The sequence below is a fragment of the Sprattus sprattus genome (genome assembly GCF_963457725.1).
Source record: "Sprattus sprattus genome assembly, chromosome: 11".
In the NCBI taxonomy this organism is placed as follows: Eukaryota; Metazoa; Chordata; class Actinopteri; order Clupeiformes; family Clupeidae; genus Sprattus; species Sprattus sprattus.
This window is the reverse complement of record NC_137909.1, coordinates 9,348,115-9,372,851: the sequence shown is the minus strand read 5'-3', so window position 1 is coordinate 9,372,851 and position 24,737 is coordinate 9,348,115. Positions and strand designations below refer to the sequence as shown.

The following is a 24,737-nucleotide window of genomic DNA, read 5'->3' as shown; positions in this document are numbered from 1 at the left end:
ATTTCTCTCGCCTTGCCATACTCTTTCTCTCTGTCTCTCTCTCTTTAGCTTACTCACCCTCTCAATGTTCCTTTTCCTTGAGGCTGATTTGGAAGCCTATCCCAGTAGACTGATTAGAGATCAGTTTGTGCATTCTACAATAAAAAGTCTTCCATATTTCATGTGAAGAAATCATCAAATGAGAAATCAAACGCACACCAAATAATGACATGCTCTGGTAACATGAGACAGTGTCCTTACCTGATTCCCAAGCTTGAGAAGGCTGAAAAACTGATTTCTTTCAGTCTAGTGCATGAAACTTATTATATTCTATTGCACTGAAATTATGTTGTTGTTTTTTTTTTTTACAGCAATTGAAGTGTCAGTTTCGTTACACAATTTGTGTTTTTACAGGTTTCATTATTGTAGTAGATGATTGTCCGCTCAAAGATTATGATATATCCTCTCCCATATCTCGCCAGAATCACATAAGGCACACATAAAGCAACAACTGACAAACTGAAGGGCAGTGAGATTAAGTGTGTGATAGTCTCTGTCTAAGTGTCTGGATTTGCCAAGTAAGCATCAAAGGCTCTCGAATCTCATCTCTGTCAAAGAAGAGATGAGTCCATCCTCCAAGTGTGAGATATGACCACACCCTAAAACCCGTTTCTTTAAATTACATTTCACTCAGTGACTTTTCAAAGCCATCCCTCTATTTCTCATTGAGCTCTCCAGCTGACTCTCTCTCTCTCTCTATCTCTCTTTCTCTCTCTCTCTTTCTCAGGCCCTCCGTCTCTGTCTTTCTTCCTCTCTCCCGGCATGGTTCCACTTAATGTTTTTATATTCCTCTCAAACGGGCTGTGAAATGAGGGATCAGCTCCTGGTGCAGTGAGCAGATGTGCTTCCAGTGGGCCCAACCCTGAATTCACACACACACACACACACACACACACACACACACACACACACATACTCATACGCACATACACACGCACACACACACACACACACAAACACACGCACACGCACACACACACACTCACACGCACACACACACCCGCACACACGCACACACACACACACGCACACACAGACACACAAACACACACAGACATAAATGTGCACTGACGCGCACACCACACATACACAATACCGGTGCATAAGCACTCATGTGAAACGCATAAACAAATAGACATATATACAAACACACACATAACAGCACAATTTCATAACCACTCACATTCTTTATAATCATACTCTCCACTTTCCTCGGGCAAAAGCAGATTCTCCAAGCTATTATACCGTAGTCAAAGCCCCCATTTTCCAAACATAAAGAGGAGAAAACAAAAGCCTAGGTTGTGCTGAGAAACAGTATATGTCTGAATAGAGACAATCCTGAAGAAGTAAACCAAAACACATAATATATTGTCTTCTGGCAGTATTTGCCTTGAAAAACCCTAGCAGTAAACCCAGACAGTCTAACCAACCCCTCCAAGGCTAATGATACATTGCAAGGCAAAAGTGATAGGCAGCATTCCTGAGAGACATTGCCTGAACACAACTCACTGAAACATGCATATTTGTCTTTTTTTCTAGTATTTTTTGCAATGCACTTCTGTTTTAGTGACAATGCTGCTGTCATGAAAGTTGTCTAGCACTACATTCAACATGGACCGTGATGGGAGGTGAGGGCGTGTGTGTGTGTGTGTGTGTGTGTGTGTGTGTGTGTGGGGGGGGGGGGGGTTGGCCTTGTGTTCATCTGAGGGCTGGTGTTGGTGCGTCTAATCCCAATCTGTGAGTTCCGCTCAACCAGCCGCCTGCAAATCTCCCTGATTTGCCAGCATCCGTAGAAGGGAGAGAGAGAGAGAGAGAGAGCGAGATAGAGAGCGAGATAGAGAGAGAGATAGAGAGAGATAGAGAGAGTTAGAGAGAGAGAAAGAGGGCTGACACTCATCTTAAGACTGAATGTGATACACATTCACTGCTTCCGTTGTTTTCGTCAGCAATGCACAGCATGTGGGATTATTGGGAGGCTTGTCCTGGCACGTCATTTGAACACACATATTTACTGAATGGGGGGGGGGGGGGGGGGGGGGGGATCAGGGTGTGTGTTTGTGTGTTTGTGTGTTTGTGTGTTTGAATATGCTTAGCCCACATCTATAATATTAGTTTAGCCTGTGACCAGGTTTTTAGGCACTTGTCAACTTGAGTGATGTGTTGTGGTTTAGCAGGAGTAGCTGTGATTCACAAGGATCCTGTGTTGGAGACATGCATATGTATGAGTGTCATCTACTGAACATTTGTACTCCAGAGCATCAGACACAAACCTACGAAGTCTATCATTAACAAACCAGCTATCCAGCATTGCTTTATTATATTCTGTTGATTCTGCCTGGGCAAGGTGATGAATATTTAATGGTGTTGATTTTATGATATTTCAACAGCTCACTTATTTCTCTCTCGTGCGATGGATTCTCAGCCTTGTAACATTGAACGGACACACAAGTAAATCCAGATCCCATAAATGTACAGCAATTCTAAACTTTTCACTTGCAATGTTGATTTCAGACATCTTAAACCCATGAGGGAATGATTTATTTGCATGTGAGTTCCTCTCAGCCTTCCTCGAGAGTGTTTCATTTAGATTCCAAACATGCCTCCGGGAGTCCATCTGTCAGGTATCTTTTTCCATGCAGCATTCTGATAAGAAATCTCAGCGAATTTGTGATGAACTTGAGGGACGGGTAAAGGGGAAGCACTCGCACAGGTGCACAAGTAATCAGCAACACAACATACACACACAAACACACAACAACACACAACAACATATACACAAATTCATACTATACACACACCAGCATTCATCACAGTCAATGCATTTTGATGTGGAGGAATTTCATTTACCTGCAAAACAGATCCTAGCCGCTGATAAACCACAGCCTGCATGTTTGCCTCTCTTAGTTGCCTCGCAGACTGTCAATGTCAATCAGTTGAAAAATCAGAAATAAATAATCAAATAATTCCGGGGTGGGGTGTTTGCCTTACAACATTTTAGAAAAAAAACAAAAAACCCATCCGTCTCCTGCATCCCTTCCCTGCTCTACCTCCGCCACGCCATGGGCCATCCCTGGGCTTTAATCCACTAGCGCTCCTGCACCGTCTGGATGGGTTAATTAGCCAGGCGACCTTCCCCTGACCCATGGCGTGACCCTGCTGCTCCCACCTCCGCTACTCCACCTCATTAATAAGCCAAGGACACAGGCCTCTGGTTCCTACTTCCAGGGGCCCCTGGCATGAAAGCTCTCATCCCCCGCAGGTCACCCTCCCTGTCACCCAGCTGTCCCTAATAAAGCCCTCCTCTAACACAGCAGGGCTTTCTGAGGGCTGCTAGAGACGCCGCTCCATTCCAAGGTCACTCGCGCTCAAAGTAGACCGCTGCCATTCATTTAGTGGAGTAGTGGCCAGTCGTAAAGCACGGTTTACTCCATTGATCCCATGTCCACGTCTTCTCTTTAACCCCTCCCCCCACCATCACCCCTGATAGTTTATTATTTTTTTACGATCATGTTTTTTAAGCAGAGGTGTCCTTATGGGATTATTCAGAGGGCTTGCCAGTGGGTCGCTGGTGGCGTGAAGGATCTTCTAATCGCTTGTGTAAGATGATGCCACGAATCAGTGGTGTGTGGTCAGGAGATGCTGTTTTGGCAGCCCTCCCATCCAGCTTGATAGCAGGACAGAAAAAAAAAAGACCCAAAGTGAGGCCAGGACAGTAGTTAATGTGACCTTGACAACACCCATCACAGAGCGTTAAGTCATGATCTGATGTGATAACGCTGCCAGAAAGCTCTCACAGCAGCTTCTGAGTTCACTGAAAGCTTAGCGACAAAGGATCATGTGTTCCATGAGACTTGGACAATCACAAGGTTGAACGGTCATTGGGATCACGGTTCATCTCACCTTCAGCATACTGTCCTCACTGTGCTGGTAAAAGTGTCTGCTAAGCAATGAGATTCATTTTCTACATTGAGATGTTTACAGGTGTCTCTGCCTCTTCTTATCAGTGTCACGGTGCATTGACCGTGGGCTGACCCGCTGCTCACACCTGACCGGTCATCCCTCCCCTACCCTCCAACTCTGACTCTGTGGGCAGGGAGGACTTCTATGGAGTGTCGTTAGAAGGCTGTCGCTTGGGAAGTGACTTACATTTTATTCAAAGCTCTGGCTCTCCCAAAGGCTGCTGGTTCCACCACTGTGGCAGAAAAAGCGGTATTTAAGTAACTCGGTGTGTCGTGTTGTTTGCTTGTATGGTGGTGTGTGTGTGTGTGTGTGTGTGCAAGGGGGAGAGGGAGAAAGAGCTGGCCGTGAATGGCGATATCCCGTTGCTGCAGGATGGCGAGGATTAAATTGCCACCCTGGATTCTTACCCTCTGTCTTATCGCAAGAGGCCAGCCTGGTTCTGCTGACACCCCCACCCCTCCACCTACCCCAAACACCACCCTCTCCCACCCTGCCTCTATCTGTGGGCTCTCCAGCAGCACTGCAGAGCTTAAAACCGCCAGCACTTGCGTCGCAAACACAGATAAAGATGGAGAGAGAGACTGTTTGGGAGAGGAGGAAAAAGGAGGAGGAATGGAGAGGAAAAGAGAGGAGGGGAGTAAAGAGGTAGGTAGGCAGGTGACAGGACAGGAAGGGCAGGAGAGAACAGAAGGGAATAAATGCGTGGATGAGAGGAGAAAACAAGGTGGAGGGAAAAGAATGACTGGAGACAGAGGCGGGTGAAAGAGGAATAGCGTGTAGAAATACGTGTAGAAGAAAAGGGGGAGAAGAGAAAATGAGAACACCGTAAAACTGGGCGGGGGGAAAGAGGAGCATAGAGGTGAATACAAGAGGTGAAGAGAGAGGAGCAGAGGTTCAAGCATGTCTAATATCCATCCAGTGTTGTTGTCACGGAGGTGGAGGGGGCACCATGGAATCACATTCTCCATTCCGCACACACGCTCCAGTCACTGAAGGACCCGGGAGTGGGTGGGCGCCGTGTAAATCACACACACACACACCCACACCCACAAACACACACACACAAGCACACAAACATGCACACCCACAAACACACACACACACACACACACAAGCACACAAACATGCACACACACCCACACACACCCACACACACCCACACACACACACACACACACACACACACACACACACACAGAGAGGCAGTGAGAGATTAAACTCCCACTATTGCATTAAGAGTTGGGAGGGCCATTTCTAGAGCCTCACTAATGATGGCAGCCCTCTGCAAATAAATCAGCCTTTTCTTTTTTCTCTTTTTTTTTTGCCTCACTAAATTTTTTCTCATTTATTATTCCATAGGCTCAGCCCACGGCCCATACAAGCGCTTTATGATTACACAACTGGGCAGGCCCTGCACAACTCATCCAGGATTCATATGCCACTTGCGCAAATTAAATAATGTGTGATTGATGCCCTAAATCCATCTAACGATCATGCCCGTGACGGCCAACTTTACAAATCCCCCCCCCCCCCCTTTTTTTGTCCCCGTGCATGGGGAGTGGGCTTGTCATCGTTGCATTAGGGCCCCACCGTGTAAGTACATGAGAAATGCAGGCTTGATTGTAAAAGCAAACAAATAAGACTAATGGAAAACAATTAATATGCTGTCCTTCGCAAGTAGCGCAGCTTGAAGTGCACACGGGATGGAAATGCATTGTGTAGCCACTGTGTGATGGGCACATGCTGCTAGACATGTGACGTACATGCTAATCAAGCATGCAGTACTCACAGGCCCATTCAGGAATAAGCATAGACATCTCCAGAACACACACACACACACACACACACACACACACAAACACACACACAAACACACACGGACACATATATGCATGCACAATTTCCCATGAAGGAGGACAATGTGAGGGGAATAAGAGGGGCATCTATTAGCTGCCATGGTGACTGTGATAAATGAGTGGAGTTACATATGTTGGGACATAACTGGTTTACAAACACACACAGAAACACACACACACAAACACGCACACACACACACACACCAACATAAGCAAGGACACACAAACAAACCATTTTGGTGATTGAGGCTGACAAATTCCTGAGGCCCTCCATGTAGTGCAGTAATTACCCCGATTACAGCTGAGAACTAATCAAAAGTGTCATCCTCCTCAATGATACAATGTTAACTAATGGCTGTCTGTCTCACAACCGCTGCAGCCCAGGATTGGCCGTCAGAATTTGTGCGCTCTCTCGATGCGCCTGAGCTTGTGTCTGGAAGAAGATTGCACTTTTGGGACATCTGATTTAAGTCTAATTTACTGCCCTGAATGCATGTGGGCTGGCCTTGCACTGGGAGACTGTACCACTGATTGGGTGGAGGGGTTTGTGGAATTGAAGTCGAGGTTAAAAACCTACAGGGGCTGGGGGGATGTTGGGGGGTGGGTTACTAGCTGGGTGGGGCTGGGTTGGGATTAGGTCCTTCTTTTTTTAACTCCTGCCATATTTCTTTGTCTTTTTTCCCCTTTTGCTGTGATGTACTGTGATGCAAGTGTTGAGGCAGCAGTGGAGGCGAGCCGTGTCCCATATGTTGCACCCAGCATGTGTTCTCTCCAGCCAGTGAAATACGCACGCAGCTAGGAATTTGTTAGCGGCGTTTCCTAATTTATAGCATTCCACAACGTGTGTATATATAACTTTGAGCGCAAAGAAAGAAGAAAGGATAAGAAAGTAAAAGACATTAAAAAGAACAAAGAAGTGAGAAGGATATTAGTGGCAGATCAGTTACACACAGAGCAGGGTGACTCTCTCCAGCATTGCCTCTGGTCAGTATTACCATATCCTGCAAACAATCCATCAATTTGGCTTCAATTGTACGAAAGCTATTTCCATGCTATGTACACCTTCATAATGAGCTTATGAATATAGCAAAGGGATATGGTGGCACTGCAGCAGAAATCTGCATAGTCCAACAGGACAATAGCCTAAAGTACATCTGGGTTTGCATGAGCTCATTCATCAGGACGGTGATAACTACTGACATAGAGTTATGTTATGTTATGCTTAGCTGTGGGTATATGGGTATATGTCCATGACAGAGCGCCTGTCCAGCCAAATCCATGCTCTTCTCATTGGCATTAACTCCTCACATTTCATACTGTATTCCAAAAAGGGGAAGCAGCACCTTGTGTAAGAGAATGAGACATTGCACTTCCTGGGGCCCTTCCTATCTAACACACACACACAAGCACGTCAACTTACACTGTTCAAATATTATTTTACTACCAGGTTTGTGGACAGTGAATTTAATCCACCATGCGGACCATTACTAATGGTAAATAGAACTTGCATCTTGAGTCTGAAACTGATATCGAGGAAGGAACTAATTTGCACTTATTGGATAGTCTCACTGTATTCAACTGTAACAGGCTTGCCCAATTGAGCCTAGAGACTGGGAGAAGAAAAGCAAGTACAGTCAGTTCTTTGTCTCTGAGAAAGAGGCATTGGTTTAAAAATGAGGATAGCAGCAGCAGAGTGGCTGCAGTTACAAAGGGAATTGTTTAATCCCAGTGAAGTTCAGCTGAATATTCAGCTTCAGCCTTGCTACATTTTGGAAGGTATTGCGCCTCATGGCCCCAAACACTGGATCATGTTCAAGTGCAGTCCATGAAAGACATGCACATTGCTGGTCCTTAAACTGTGAATGTATGGTCTTCACCGGACGCGTTTGTCCTCGTGCATGTATTGGTGTGTATTTCTTGGTATGTGTGCATGTTGGTGTACAAAGGACTACACTAGATGGAGACAGAAATGTAAAACATTTGCCATTCGATTTCGATTCCTTAATTAGTCCACAGATGCCATGGTTCAGTGCTTCCAATTATAGGCTGGGGTTGGGGGGAGGGGGTTCATCACTCACAACAGGCTTCTCAGCATAATCTCAGGGAAAAGCACATTCCCTCTCCTAAGGGCCCTCCAGCTACTGAAGCCATGCATGTAGATATAGGGCTCGGTCTTTCATGCTTTTGGAGGCAGGGAAATATAGTGAGACATATGTGCAGCGTGACTGAAATATGTGTGCGGGTATGGATGGTTCTCTGAGTAGGACTCTCTGTGGCTCTCTGGGAGAGAGAGAAAATGACAAAATGCATTTCAGACGGATAGACATAATGTTATATGTGTGAATGCTGAAATGATATGCTTAAGTTTGTGTGTTGTATACTTTATGTAAATATTTCTCCAAGTGCACTTGGGTGAGAGTATGTATATGCATACATGTTGCCATATTACCATGGGACTTTGGTGTCTAAATGAACATGTGTGTCACGTGTGTGTGCATCTCTTCGCTTAATTAGGACGGTCCTCTGAGGATTTAGGTTTTCTCGCCACAGATCATGAATTAGCCCTTTTTTCCCTTCCCATTCGTTGCGGTCATGATGAGAACGTGACTGTCAGCAAGACGAGAGACTTTGAGCCAAGCTGAAAACTGAAAGCCCTCTTGTCGACAGTCCCTTGCTCAGTGAATCTACAATCTACAGTTCTTAAAATTAGGACTTGCATGAGAACATAATTTTGCAACTCAAGTATTCCTTGCCTGAAAAGTTCTCCAGTACTCGAGTATAAATAATAGAGCGCATCTCTGAACATAGAGAAAAGCATAAAATTAATGATATGAAGATGAAACTGCGTCTTACCTTACGCAATGGTGAAGTGTTTGATACCAGAGACATTTTACCATCATTATTACCAGATAGAATATTTCGTTAATACAAGAAGATAATGTGCCAATCAACAATCGATGTGTCGACATTTCATGACATTCCTACTGATGGGTCACCTTGTTTGCAGCCAATGAAAAGAAAAATGTGTTCATCGTACAGGTACCAACCTGTTGTTTGCCAAGGGCTCTTACTAGAATACGAAACTGAACTACAAAACTATGCTCGAGTACTTGATGTGAATGCAGAAACTTGACAATTAATTTAACTGCTTGAGTGCTCAAGTAATCTGTGCAACCCCTAACAGCTATGCAATTTGCTCTTGTGAACACAGCCAGGGAATGTGTTAATGTTTAATGAATCTTTTACGGGGCTTGTCCCAATTTAATCAACTTGGTTACAGCATCAAGAAGCAGTGAAGAGAATTCTCTCCTGCATGTCTTGCTGACCTTCCTTGATTCTCTGTGCATGGGTTTCAATTAGGGAGTGGGATTCCTCATCAAACAACCATGCAAACTTGATCAGACTCACAACCTTTCACCAAGTACAGAGCTCAAACTGTGTGAGTCTATCAGCTCTTTGAATCCCTCCATCAGCTGACAGGACGTGCAACGATCAACAGGCGGCAGATATATTTAGAGTACAAGCAGAGAGGTTTTCCAAATGATGATATCATTGTTTTTTTTAAAACTACAAATGCATGAGAACCTTTTCCATTGATTGGTAAGCTGCTGAAGCCCTGTTTAAACACATCTAATTGACCAATTCGATCAAGTGGATTGTGACAGAGTTGAGGATGTTGACTCCATCGCCACAGACCAGTCTCCAGACTAGCCTTGGGTCTATATGTGGTTATGTTATATCATTTGTTCAACATAAAATGTTTCTTCCTCGTCCATATTCTCTGAAATATGTTCTATAAAAATAGTCATTGGCCTCCTGTACACGGTAGCATCTCTTATAATGACCAAAGATGTAACCTATTTATTTTGTTTGTGATTGCCAAAGAGATAAGGCCCTACGTATCAGGGTCAGGAGGTCGGTTATGAGTGAGCACAGACACAACATCGGCTGCTTTCTAAAACTATATTCGTATTTATGGTATTCTGCGTGGTTTGTTCAATAGAGCCCTTCTTTTGCCAGGGCTTTGCTTATAGAATGTTAAACCACAAGAAAATAAACTTAAGCAGAAGGTCAGAAGTTCACCCATGTGTCTGGTAAATGCTATATATTGGTAATTACAGTAGGCCTTTTTTAATGGAGAAAAATACCAACTCACTAATTTCAATAGATTTTGCTCACATATATCTGAACAGTCTTTTCCTGTATGGTGCTTCCCAGATCCCATGGTGATATGTCAGAGGACTTCAGGTTACCAAGGTTCTCTGAGGCAGGTGACTCGGAAAGCTCACCAGATTGTCCCTCTTGTCCTCCCTGTGAGGATGAGTTGCTGTACTGAATGAGAATTCTTCTTTCTGTCAAGTGAACTGTGGAGAAGGCACTTACAACACTTGAAAGGGGTATGTCCCTTAATCAGAGATGTGCACTTATCTCTCTCAGATGACCAGGGTCCTTTTAGAGCTACTTTCTGTTAATGACGAAGAGTATCTTTTACACGCAAAGATAAATGTAGCTAGACTTTTTAAACAGTGCTGGGTTGTACGTTTACGACACAAATTACTCCTCCCTATGGGCCAGCTGGTTTACAGGGGGAACAAGGGGTTTGTGCCAATCATTTTAAAAGAGCTTTATGGGAACCCTGAATTTCAGCTGTATTAGAACTGAAAGTAACACCTGGACCATCTTTCCAAATTTTTCATTTTCAGAAAGGGGTTTTACAATTTTTAGTTGGCACCCACAACCGATGTACTTCATAAAAAAAAAAAACAAGGCAGTTTATTCCAGTTTTTTAGACACTTTAAAGAGATTGAAGATAAATAGTCTGTAGTATCATCCTATTGTGACGGAGGGCCCACACCATCCCACATTACGATGATAAGTTTGAAAACTATGCAAGGGCGCTGGAAATGATCACCCCTCATCTCTCTTCTGCCAGGGCCACACAAACACGCGCCTCGTGAAAAAACTTTTGTGAAAAAAAAAGAGTTCCAAAAGTTGCTTGATGAGATGCCATGGGATGGAATTTTTCATTTTGTTTTGCATCTGTAATGTGTGGCCAAGCCAAGTTAACTGTCTGGATGTGAGGGGAGGCTCCTGCTTGCATATGCACCCCCAAGGACGGCCATTTTTCAACAAATGCCAGTCCACCTGGCAGAGCATTCTTCTTAAATCTCTTAAGTTCCGATGAGAACAATGCTAAGCAAATCAACTGGAGAGTGGCATGAATATTACATCAGTGCCTGAAGGCCTGGCCATGATGGGCTAGGGACAGTCTAGGAGGGTATTACTTTACATTTCCGCCACTCTACCACCAGGAATGCATTAGACTCTTGTATGCATCCATAAATGCATAAGTCCTTGGAGAGGGAGATCTCAGTAACTGTCACCGGCAGAGATGAGTACCATGGGACATCAGGGTGAGAGCACAGGATTGGATCATGCAGTATTCCGGATTGCCTAACGTGCATGGGTCTGAGCCAATCACCGCTTTGAGCCGAGTGTTGCTGCACTTTGGGGGGGGTTCTTCGTAAAGCTACTTATGCGACCAAAGTGATGAGGTGATTTTCATGGCTGTCAACCCTGTGACGCGTGTTTGGCTGTAGATTCCGGGCTTCCCATGAGCTTTTCAGATCAGCATCGATGCTGAAAGCTGAGGAGACCAGGTCTTAATGATCTTTTTCTATTTTGCCTTTCTGAACCTCACTAATGTTGCTCTCAATAAGGGGTGACTTTTCTTCACTCTGTTCTCTAATATAATCTCTAAGACCTTGACATCCTATAGTCTGGACATGCACTGTTTCCATCTCTGACTGTAGCTCAGTCAACTCAAGAGAAGGGAGAAGAAGCACACCCTCCTCATAGATGGTGCAAATTAATTCCTGCATCTTGTTAAACGCCATAAATGATAGTTTCTGACCATTTTCTTTAGCAACCTACTCTGGCAACGTCAAATGTTTATAAAAACTGGTGTTTTAAAGTGTTTATTTTTGTAACTTTTGGAGTCCAAACTCAACGGGCTGTTGATCCGAGGTGACAGTATTGCACAGTAAGCATACTTGGTGGCTGGTGGCTGGCTGGCTGCTGCTGTGTGAAGTGTGGGAAGGCAGTATTATTTGGCCTGTTTGTCCTGGGGGGAAGGGGGCTTTAGAGTACAAACCGCAGGTCAAAGCTACCATGCCAGCTCCATGATTGAGTTTCCTGCTCTTGCCAGTTGGGGTCCTGACTACCTACTGAGAAAGAGAGAGGGGGAGAGGAAGAGAGAGAGTGACAGAGAGAGAGAGAGAGAGAGACTCTTGAGCACAGGAAGAGAGAGAGAGAGAGAGAGAGAGAGACTCTTGAGTAGAGGAAGAGAGAGAGATACTCTTGAGCAGAGGAAGAGAGAGAGAGAGACTCTTGAGCACAGGAAGAGAGAGAGAGAGAGAGAGAGAGACTCTTGAGTAGAGGAAGAGAGAGAGAGAGAGAGACTCTTGAGCACAGGAAGAGAGAGAGAGAGAGAGAGAAAGAGAGAGAGACTCTTGAGCAGAGGAAGAGAGAGAGAGAGAGAGAGAGACTCTTGAGAACAGGAAGAGTTGCCAGAAGGCTGCCTATGTCTAAGCTTTCTCAGAAGGTCTGGAAGAAATAGAATTCCTTCGCAGCCCAGCAGAGTGAGGCTTTAGCGCCGGGACTTGGGCTGCCATTATCTGTGCAGATCCGCTCTTTCATTTCCAGCGTGCGCGGCGCCAAGCACAAGGTGCGGGCCACAGTGGCTTTGTAGTCAAATTGATTCTGCTCGTTTGATGTATCATTGTTGTCACGGCTAACCACATCACCTCCGTGCACAGGAAACACGCCACCCCTCTGAGTCCCCACTGAAATGACTTCTCTCTCCATTTAGCTATTCTTTCTTTTTACCTCCATCTTTTTCTTGCATTGTCTCTCTCTCCCTCTGCCCCTCACCCTCTCCCTCTCTCTCTTTCTCTCTCTTTCTCTCTCTGTATATTTGTCTCAGTGTCAATGCAGTATTCATGAAGGCATGGAGAAATAAAGAATAGCACTAGGCTCCTCAGAGGAGGAGGGCCTCAGTTGTGGACTCCTTAAGTTATGAAAGCATTTTGACAGAATTTCAATTCCTCTGTTTAAATATTTATTTCCACTGTTACTGTGTCTTTTGTTATTGTGACGGAACATTTTATCCGAATCTCACTGTGAAGAACAGTACTGGTGGGATTTTGCGCTTTGTGTGTGTGTGTGTGTGTGTGTGTGTGTGTGTGTGTGTCTCTGGGTCTGAGTAAAACCATGTCTGTGTGCAATGACTATGTATGAATCGTTTTTACCGAATGCGTGAGTCTTCTGTGTAAATTAGCCTGCCATGCACTTAAGCAGGTCAGCTCCATCTCAGATTTACTCAGATGGAGCTGGGAACATAAAACACAGTGTCCTTTATTCATCATTTTGGCCACAGACCCATACATTTACAAGTTTGGAATTTATTTGAACTTGTCATTGTAAAAAAATATTTTTAAAAGCTGATCACCATTCTGGAAAAGGTCCTCTGGGTGAAATTGCATGACTGGTGAACTGATGTGCAACAGCAATAGAGAGTGACTGGACAATTAGCACACTGGCTTTTGATGATGCCTTTGCCTTGAAGGCAACACTGTCAATTGAGGAGTGCTACAGACCACCTCCCTCTACTGGCCACACCCAGAAACTGCAGCCATTAATTTATGTCCAGTCTTGAGTGCACCTATTGGAATTCAGCATACCGGTAGGTTTGCCTATTTGACACACAGTGTAAATGTCCTCTATGCAAGGCTTTGGAGGCAAATATTTCACAGATCTACAGTAGAACACGTCTGTCATCCGTGGTCATTGGAATGTATGGGCTTGTTTATGCACTTGCACAAATAAACACAGATACTGTACTGCTTTGAGAGCACTCAGTATTTACCCAGCTGGCCTTAAGAGTTTGTTGTATTTTAAAATTCAACAGACCTCCCCCTCTCTTGCTCTTGCGCTCTCTCCCTTACTTACTTTTTCCAATGGCTTTACCCCCCATCTATTTTCTATTCACTTCTAGGTCTCCAACAAGTTAACCAACGACTTGCATGTTGCTTGATATTCTCCATTATCTCATTCATTTTGACAAAGTACAGGTGGTCCCACTCTCTCTGAAATGCCCATAACTACTATGTAATTCATTCTTAATGTATTGATTAATATGCTACATTTATAACTATGTTATTACAACTTGGACATTGTAACAGTTTAAGGTTAGGTCAGGATTAGGGTTGTGGTTAGTAACACTTGACCCACTTAAAACACTTAATGTATTATATATGGACACTATAAATGTATAATAGGACCATCTCAGGTCAAATTTGTTTTGCCAGAATTAGAAACAAAAAAAAATCATATGGCTGCATATTGTTGCCATGGTGGTATGACCAGATGGCAGATCATCTTTTAGTGGTCACATACTTCTGACAGTCTCCAGGATACTGTGTGTGTCCTCTGCAATACAACTCCCTCTCTCTCTGACAAACACACACACACATTTTTTCCAATGTTATATTTCAAGAGTAAATAATTGTTGCTTTTACGCATTTATCTTTTTTATTTTCCTTACCCATTTGCTGTTCATAATGCCTATTGTTGAGTGTCCATTTTTCACAGTGTCCATTTACTGTGAAATAAACACAAAGTGCCATATCATTGTAGTTATGCCTTATCATAAACAGCCATGTTAAGACATGAATTGTTATTCAACTGTGAGGATTACCGTGACGTTAATGATTGCATTTTCAGAAGAGGGACCAATTACTATATTCTACTGTTTGTGAAAACTGTAGTCGCTGCTGCCACTGTAGTCGCACACCTGCCACATGCAGTTCTTTCTTTGTGCATTTTAAATGTAATGATAAAGGTGTAGAACCACATTAACCGATTTGAATAGGACGGGCAGTTTGTGTGTTGACACCGATAAGTCATTTTGTTGTTATAGTTTAGAAAGAGGAGAGCCATCACTCAGAGTTTGAATAGAGTTGTGACTGCAGGACAGGTGTGGATGGGATTTGAAGGTAAAAGAGGTGAGGGGAGGTGAATTTGGGGGCAACAATGAAAGTAAAAGTAAAAAAAGACAAAAGAAATAGCACAGGACTCAACTCAGTTTTCTCTCTGTCACTGTGTTCTTCAACACCATCAAACTTCAAATACCAAAATATTCCTTCGAAGAATACAGACCTCACTGCCTACCCCTTTAAAGTCCTGAATATTTCTCTAATGTTTAATAAAATAAATATGCTTTCCTGACAGACAGAGACCCTACTATTGTAGGTTGTTAGCACTCTCAAGTACTTCATGAAGATGTGGAGACATGCAACACACAGCATGAATGACCTTGAGACTTAAAAAGTGCTTGTGTTATCTTTGTGATGCTGTATCACACTGTGCTGTGACGATTTCAGAATAGCAACTGGAATATTTGTTTTCCAATTTCCAACAAATACTTGTTCTGAAGTACGAAGCTTAGGTTGCATTTGTAAATAGCACTACTGTGTTTGTTGTTTGTCTGTAAAATTTTGATTGTGTGTTAATGTATTAATGGTTTTGTGTGTTTTTTTTTTTAACCAAGAGGTATAGAGAAAACACTCTCTCTCACACACACACACAAAAACATACAAACACACATTCACATACACACATAATGGTGTGCTCAAAACAAAGGTTCAGCAAATCGAATGAGCTTTGTATTATTCATTGTTTTTTTCTGCTCTGTTTGCATCACAATCAGCACAGAAAATGTTAGGCTCCAGCCTGGAAATCTTTTCGGAGGAATGCCAGCCATGGCGCCGGACCAAAAGTAAATTGCTTTTTCTTTGCTCTTTTTTTTTGTTGTTCTTCTCCTCGCTTCTGTGTTGCCACTCCTTGGGATGCATGTCTCACTGGAGTGGAATAATGAGACCAAACCCTCCACATACTCTGCCCAAGGAAAGGCTTCACTGGACCACAGCTCCACTGGCTCACTGCTCTGGCTTCATGGCAGTGGGACAGAAAGCACAGCAGGCTGACATGGAGCTGGCCAGCTCACCTTTGAGCTTTACTGGCATAGTCTATGCAAAGCACTGAATCTTGGACTGATATACTGTATTTTATACAACGGCTCCAGTTCAGTTATTTGATTGGACAAGAAGATCTCCATGAGAGCTTATATTTAGTCTAGTAGCAAGCTTGACTTCACAGAGTTAGGTACGTGTATGTGTAAGGTTTGTTTATTTCAATAAAACGTTTTTTTTTTTATATATGGGATTTGAAGAAAAAACAAAACATGTTGTAACTCTCTATATCGCACTCAAGGTCATACTGTTACACTGTACGTCAGCATGGCTATGTTTTTCATCAGCAATTTACTTTAAATAATTTCGAATTAATTAATTAATTTCAAATAATGGGACCGTGTATTGCCTCTGCATTGCTTTGGTGTTTGTATTGGGAAATTATTAGTAGTGTGTCCATCTCTTCTGTACTCCAGAACAATTAGAGATAGCTGTAATAATGTAATAGTTTTTGGCTTTGAAGCCAAAAGAAAGCTTGGATCATAATCTGCCACCATGTGATTCACACAGGATCCAGACAACAAGATGGTGGAGCACAAAGAAGCTCTACTCTTTGCTCGAGTGCCATTACGTCAAAGCATTGTGTTCACACTCACTTGGCTGTTTAGCATCTATAGGCTACAAAATATTTCGGAGTATTAGCTAATGTTTTTTCTGTTTTACCTTGACCAAAACAAACAATCGTTTTATCCCCTCTTTAAACCATCACTGTCTGACACTACTTGAACCAATATGAAGTACCTCAGAGACAATTGAGAAACATCACTGCACTGAAAGGTCATGTTGGATAAGAAAGCACAAACCACTTTCGTCCTCGCATGAAACCTCCTCGTCTTCGCTCCTCAACCTCCTCCACTGACCCTTTATGTTGTCTATCTTTCTGATGTGCGTAGGATGGAAGCAGCCTTCCAGAAGGTTCTGCAGGTGGATCTGGAGGTGAATGGCCTGCTGGATCCTCTGAGTATCCGTACTGTTACCTGGCAGGTGGAGTACCCTCTCACCCGTACCCTCTCCGATGAGATCCAGACTCTGATCCGCCTGGCGCCACAGGACTTGGGGGGCATCGTGCCTCTGGCTATGGTAAGAGAAACTTCTCATCCTGCGATCAGTTTGCCCAGGTTACAACAGGACTTGTCTTTCTATCAAGGAATCCTGTAAGTAAGTAAAGAGGATGAAGGGCTAATGTCTCCATTATCTGGTACACAGCACAGGGGCATCAGCTGTCAGTGAAAGCAGGAAGTAATGATGATATATAGCACGATGTTCAACAAGGTGAATGGCTTGAACAGGATGTATGGTAGTTTGGGTTGTCAGATTTGTAAGGATTGTATTTTGGGGGGGGGGGGGGGTAGTGCTTCTTGCTGCATTGCACCAGACTGATTTAATCAAGTGCAGAAGTCTAATTTCAGGCAAGAGCTTGTGATTTTTGGGACAGATATTTGGCATTGTTTGACCAGCTCAATCATTCAGTTACAAAATTCTGCTCACCACTTGCAAGGTAAGTCCAAAGCTGTGAACAGAGCGGTTTCTCATACAAACATGAAATGGCATTTAATTTCTTTCAATTCAGTTTAAGTCATGTATAAAATATGAAATTAATAAAAGTACATTTTATTAATACAAATTAATCAAATAAAATAGTACATACTTCAAAAAAAGAACAAACTTCCTTGTGCGGTTTTCTAACATGCACTGAACTTATACTTGTTTTGTACTAATCCTCCTTCAGGGAATATCAGGGAAGGGAACATCAAAGGATTAACCCCTTCTGTCCAGTTGAAGCTTCAGTCTGATTGGGGAATATCAGGGAAGGGAACATCAAAGGATTAACCCCTTCTGTCCAGTTGAAGCTTCAGTCTGATTGGGGAATATCAGGGAAGGGAACATCAAAGGATTAACCCCTTCTGTCCAGTTGAAGCTTCAGTCTGATTGGGGAATATCAGGGAAGGGAACATCAAAGGATTAACCCCTTCCATCCAGTTGAAGCTTCAGTGTGATAGGGGAATACCAGGAAAGGGAATATCAAAGGATTAACTCTTTCTGTCCAGTTGAAGCTTCAGTGTGATTGGGGTAGATCATCCTGCGTGGGGGTGGTTACATGAGGCAGTCTTTCAATCGGGCCATCAGTTGGATTGTTACAGAATACGTGTTTTCCTTGGGATCAGGCCAACTGTGTTATAACTAGCAATTTGCTCTCTTTATTGAACCACGGAAAACAGAGTGAATACAGATCAATGCGTACAGATAAGAAATGTCTTTAATCTCATGAACTGATGGCACCAACCCTTTGAGATAGATATGTTTACCGTTCTCTCTAATTATCCGTTCTTCTCTGCCGCTCATGTTTGGCAATGAGGTGTCTGTAGCTTTAGCTTTGTTCTCTCTCTGTCATTAAACATACAAGTTACTGATTTATCCTGCATTCGGTAGGCTTTGATGCATCTTGTTTATTTCACTCGGAAAGGAAAAATGGTTCTTTTATGAAGACTGCCCCATGTTTCGCTTTTTCCATTTCTTTGTCTTACTGACATTGTCGATCCCTCCGCACTACATTATTTCTACTCTCACATATATTGCAGAGAATTGGCTTGCGTGAAGGGATAAATCTCTGAGCCAGCTAATAGTATCTGCTGAAACAACAGTCACAACTGCTTCGCTGAATGGAACACTTGCACATTTTAATTAGGCCTAATTTGGCTAATAGTGTATATAGTCCTTTACCATAATTAAGGAGGTAATTGAGTTTGGGCCAAGAGTAATTCTTTTGGAATGGGAAGAGTTGGTAAGTGACTGCAGACATCTAAATGTAATAAGATAATGGTTATTTATCACATGGCTGGCTGGAATGGACGTGGCGGAGGAGGAGTGGTGTGCGGTTTTTGTAATTCGCTGGTGTTTCAGTTATGAATTATGAGGAAGAAAAGTTGCAGTGAGAGGTCATTTGGAACGTTGCCGTGGAAATGAGGATGGTGGGGGTGGAGGGATGGGGCAGACCCCAGAGAGATGGACTGAGGCGTTTGCTTTTACTGGAAATGATCAGTGAACCAGGGTTGGTGCCAGCCACGGGTCAGTCCAATAATTGGTGCCCACACACGTCAGTTTGATGGCCTGTTGTATTCCCTACTATTCTATTTTTCATCAACATAACACAGTGTAATCATTTTTTCTAGCTGGCTCTAGCTTTTCTTACCCTAGTAGCACATATGCACACATTTAAAAAAGTGATAAAGAAAAAGCAGAAATGTGGTATTGGATTGAAATCAGTTCTAATCAAGACACAACCAGTGACAACAATTTGAGCCATGTGTGTTTGTTTGCATATCTACGTATGTATATTTCTAATTGCATTTGCTCACTTTGTCTTGTAAGGTAAGGCTGTCATTTGGTGGCTCTGACTGCCTTGTCTTTCGACCTCTTTCTCACATTCTTTCTCTCTCTTTCTCTCAAAGGCCCCACTCTGCCATTAGCCGCCATGCTCAAATTAACTCGGCAAGAAACAATGAGGCACTCTGTCTCTATCTGTCAGGCTTCAACAGATAACACACATGGGTGAATGTATGCAGTCACAACACAATGAAGGCTTCCGTTTTTCACTGAAAGATAAAGAACAACTCACTGTGATCAGTGATATATTCACACGACGTGGCATTTGCTACATTCACACCATTCGATTACATCCTCAGATCACTTAGGTTGCCTTTTTCCTCCTCTTCCTGAGGTAGTCATTGTTAAGTTCTGCTGTGCATGGAAATCGTCAAAAAAATACATGGAAATAAACACAAAAAAAAGCCCAGAGCTGGGTAGATGTGGCTTGCTGGGGGAACAGCAGCGAAAGAGGGATCAATGTAATCACATCAGTTTCCATGTCCAGGATGACTTGATGCCTTAATAGGATTTGGCAGTGTGAAACACCCACAACTCCAGGCAGTAATATTTCCTGTATTAGCTGCCTCTCCGGCGATCCCCCTCATGACTGTATTGACTTAGTTTAAGAATCCTGTAATTGGTAGCGGGATAATTTTTTTCTCCATTCCCTCCACTGTTGAAATCTGAAGAGGATAGAGCTTGGGGGAGTGCTGACTTTGTTTCTAGAGTCCGTTTCCTGGGTTTTCTGTTCTTACCTTCCTTCAAAGTAGCACTAGGGGTGGCACTGAGGGAAGAGAATCAGAGGAATTACTGGGAGCAGTCGACTGGCTTCAAACAAGTTCCGTGTTCTTTTTAAGGATTTATTTTGTTATGCGTAGTGGGCACAGAGACAGGATTCTTTTCCTCTGATGTCTCACAAGTGGAGTGTGTGTGTGCGTGTGCGTGTGCGTGTGCGTGTGCGTGTGCGTGTGCGTGTGCGTGTGCGTGTGTGTGTGTGTGTGAGAGAGGTGGAGTCCACATGAATACAGATATAGAGTTTTGGCGAGAACAGGTTTTGTTGCAGTGTTGTTACGTCCACATGACAACAGCCTACATATTTGAAAAGCGTGTCTTAGGGCCTGATTTACTTAGATTAACATTAACGCACGGTGTTTTTGCGCATTTTCCGTGGTATTTATCAAACCAGATCCGCGCTGGGCAATCTGTGTTTACTCCGCCCTATAGGGCCTGATTTACTAAGATTGCGACCGCAGCTTAATCTGCGCCTTTGCCAGGCGCACATTAACGCACGGTGTTTCCCCGCATTTTCCATGGTATTTATCAAACCAGATCCGCGCTGGGCAATCATTATTTAGCCCACCGTTAAAAGACGGGAGAAATTGTCTGCAATTTACTGCCACCATGGAGATAGATATATTGGAGGAGATAGATATATTGGTTCACGTTCGCTCAATCACTGAACCTGATTCAATGTTATGTTGTTGTTCTGCCCGCCATCACCTACAGCGAGATGTTTAAAAGAACACGATTATAAAGAATATGCTATTGGTGGCATTAATGCATAAACTGTCTATTATAACAATATAGATGTGTACATGGCGAGATTAATAGTGACAGTGACATGGGTTCACTACAATATATAAGTGAAGATAAAACTGTCATGGACAGATCTAGGGTATTGATAGTTTTCAGCTGACGTCAGAATGACCAGCTGGCGGGCAAAAAAGACGTTCCACAGCAGTTTAACACGGGAGTTAATACAGGAACCACCCACCTTTCAAGCTCTTTTAATATAAGTTAGTAAAATGCCAGGCAGTTGTTGCTTGGTTGGCTGTTTAAATCGGCGAGCAGACAAGCCCGGATTTATTTTTTATCGCATTTAAAACCCGCTACCGCTCCTGCCAGCTGATTAAAAAAAATGTTTATTTCGCCGTGGCTGCCAGCTGATTGTACGTATATCTCGTTTCCACCGGGGCCGGGGTGGAAACGAGGTAGTAGACACGTCCTTCTTGGTAAACTTTTCTTGGAAGCACAGTAAAGTAGCCTTACTTTTGGAGCTGGAAATAAAAGCAGTCACCCTGTTCTGGTCGCCTAATTTATCAGAATAACTGCCTAAAATGGGAATAAATCAAGTAATAAAGACAAACAAAGCATGAACACGATTCAAATTGGATTACCCAGCTGCTGATCTACCTAAGTAACCAAGCAAGTAGGCTAGGTAGTGTATTTTGTCATTCAACTAGTAATACTACAATATCAGTAGAAAATATATGGGAAGATCATTTAAGTTGTCATTCGCTAGAGAAGGTTTTCGTGCTTGTTTAACCCAGAGAATTGGGTCAAATAATAAACAACATCGTTGGGTAGGCTAACGGCTGCTAGCTTACAGCAGGTACCTCGTACCTCGCTAGCTGCTACCTAGCTATTAAATGGTACTCATCTTTGCTCTGATTATGAAGATGGTTTTTAGTTTTCACCTTCCAGACGACATCGTTGTGAACCCAACCACTTCTGAAAATTAATTAACTATATGTGCTTTTGTAGGCTTTCAGTGTTTGAGATGTGTATGGGGACGGATTTTCTATTAGATAGATGTAAATATCTCCACACTGGAGCTCAGACAGCGACTTTAGGGAGGTTAACGAAATAAAAATGTCAGGACACCTGCAGTAAATGTAATCCCAGTTCCTAATTTGTTTTCCCTTCTGAATATTTCTGTCTGGCTATAGTGGTATGGTCTGTGGTTGATGGCAATCGTATTTGAGTAGGCACTGCTCGAAGTTTTCCACTGTTTCTTGCTGTTTCGCTCTTCTTTTTGCCCGTCAGCTAACAATTGTAGTGACGTCACTGAAAACTATCAATTTGGCTACCACGTTAGTAATGGTCATGTTGGCATCACATATGTCCTGGACATTCATTGAATATGTGTACTTTCTGTTTCGGTAAATGTGTTCGTGGATTTAAGGTGGGACTGTTTGCATGTGGGTGCAATCAATGGCTCCAATTACGTTCGGAAAGTTTAATTTCAGCTATCGTTTTGGGGAAATGTATATTGACCAGTGCGCCGTAGCAATGCGTCGAGTACCTGGGTGAATAGTTGGCTGAGTGAAGGCTGAGACAACAACTGCAGATGCTATAACTGTTTGAAATTATCCGGAGGCCAATATTTGCAAATGTTGCCAGGAGTTTATCAACTGATGGAATGGAATGTGATCGCCGGGTGGAGGGTTCGATGTCGTCTCTGATCTGGTCCAGTAATTGAAGTATTATATACGAGTTGAAAAATTATTTCTGTGCGCTGTCTCTGTCTTCTTTCTCTGTCTTCTTTCTTCGCCTTGCTCTTATAACTGCTGCCATATCAACGTTTTCAGACTCAATGGAAATGCGCTTCCTGGTTAAGACGTGCTTTTATGAGGCGGAGAATTAGCCCGCAAATCAGAGACGTGCGTTCGCCAGGCAGTTTAAGTAAATACCACGCAATACATCATTAATACATCATCATTATTACCTTCTCTCCTCCCATTAAATTGCGCTTCACGCCCAGGTTACCACCCACGTTTCGATGCCATCCCACCTGTTTGCAGGTACACACCCATAAAGCGTTAATATGCGCCTCTACTCAAATGCGCCCCCTTAGTAAACACCGTTTTATGTTTACGACCGCTATTTTACGCCTGAAATGGGCGCAATCCTGTTAGTAAATCAGGCCCTTAGAGTGGAGACATCGACGTATGGACAGGCGAAAATGAGCTTCCTGAAAACGATGACAACAGGGTCCCAGCCTTATCCAATGACCTTGCATTTCTCCAGAGCCTCCACCAAGTCCTCAGCGGCAATAAATAGAAAATCTATTTTTGATTGTCAGACCCATCATGGTTGCCAGCCAATTTGATCTATTTCTATGAGGAGGACGTAATCTATCAGAAACCTCACGCAAAGGGAAAAATCTTTTCAGGTTTCAAAGTACTCTGTTGTCGTGTGGATGACATCTGAGAGAGAAAAGTGTATGTGCGCATCTGTGTTTGTATGCGTATGCAGGTCTCTGCTCCAGTGACTTGCACCCAGAGCTTCAGTGCAGTAAGTATGTCTGTATGTATGTATCCATGAGTGTGGTGTGTGTGTGAGAGAGAAAGAAAGAGAGAAAGAGAGAGAGAGAGAGTATGCACACATGCCTGCCAGTGCCAGTGTGTATGTGTGTGTGTGTGTATGCATGCCTGACTGTGTGTCCAAGCCTGGCTGTGTGTGTTTGTGTGTGTTTGTGTGTGTGTGTGTGTGTGTGTGTTTGTGTGTGTGTGTGTGTGTGTGTGTGTGTGTGTGTGTGTGTGTGTGTGTGCGTGTGTGTGTGTGTGTGTGTGTGTGTGTGTGTGTGTGTGTTTTTGTGATGCCGTCCCCGTAATGTAGACAGTGCTGCCTCTGCTCTGCAAAGTCCCAGTCAACAGCCTCCACAACAGACTGGCAGGTTTTTCTCACAGCTTTACTTTTTTACTGCCTTTGTCATCCAGGTGCCTTGGTAGGTGAAGGGAGGCCGATGTTTTTTGAGGAAGAGGAGCGGGAGAGGAAGAGGAGAGGAGGTGGAGGAAATGTGAGATGAGAGCAGTTTTTTGAAGAGGGCAGGTGGATGAGTGTGTTCTTGGCTGAGATTAAGATGCAGACAGGCATTTATCTGTCTGTGAGTGTGTGTGTGTGTGTGTGTGTGTGTGTGTGTGTCTGTGTTTCTGTGTGTGTGTGTGTGTGTGTGTGTGTGTGTGTGTGTGTGTGTGTCTGTGTGTGTGTGTGTGTGTGTCTGTGTGTCTGTGTATCTGTGTGTGTGTCTGTGTGTCTGTGTGTGTGTGTGTGTGTGTGTGTGAGCATGTGTGTGTGTGGTGGCAAAGTAATGCCCTGGAAGGGAGCTGCAGCGATCGATTGGCCTCCCTGAATGGCCTTTCATTACTCTGAAACTCTCAGAACGCTGCCCTGCATTGTATGTGAAAACACACACACACACACACACACACACACACACACACACACACACAAACACACACACACACACAGTGTGTAGAGGTAAAACAGTATCTAAGAAGGACTCAAACTAAAGAAGTATGAAAATGGCACCTTTTAATGCATTTAATGCCTGGGCTTTGCACTGTTGCGTTTCAGTGTGATAGCAAAGAGCAGTGGGGGATAATGACGGCTTTGTGACTGGAAAGGTGAGGACAGACAGAGGGAGTTTTCCGCTGTGCAACTGAACCGTTTTCACCATGTCGAGTCCAATCCCTAAATCGATTTTCATCCTCCTTTTTTTTGGAAAAATATTCAAAATAGTTTGATGTTTGGCTTCACATAATGATACAACACCCTGCACTGGCATCTTTTTACTCTGCAGATACTTGCAGCCTGCCAATAAGCTCCATTGACTTGTTTTGCCCTGGCCTCCATCTCATCC

The 24,737-nt window shown here is 43.5% G+C and overlaps 1 protein-coding gene across 1 annotated transcript in view; it reads left to right on the top strand.

Annotated features, from left to right (window-relative positions):
• LOC308372545 (transmembrane protein 132C) overlaps positions 1-24,737 on the top strand; it is a gene marked incomplete at both ends in the record, with an annotated part of 134,909 nt that overhangs the window by 78,397 nt on the left and 31,775 nt on the right. Inside the window, one exon of the mRNA XM_080847710.1 lies at positions 16,840-17,026. Within this exon, the coding sequence (XP_080703836.1) occupies positions 16,840-17,026 (187 nt within the window). The remainder of the gene's footprint in view (positions 1-16,839; positions 17,027-24,737) is intronic.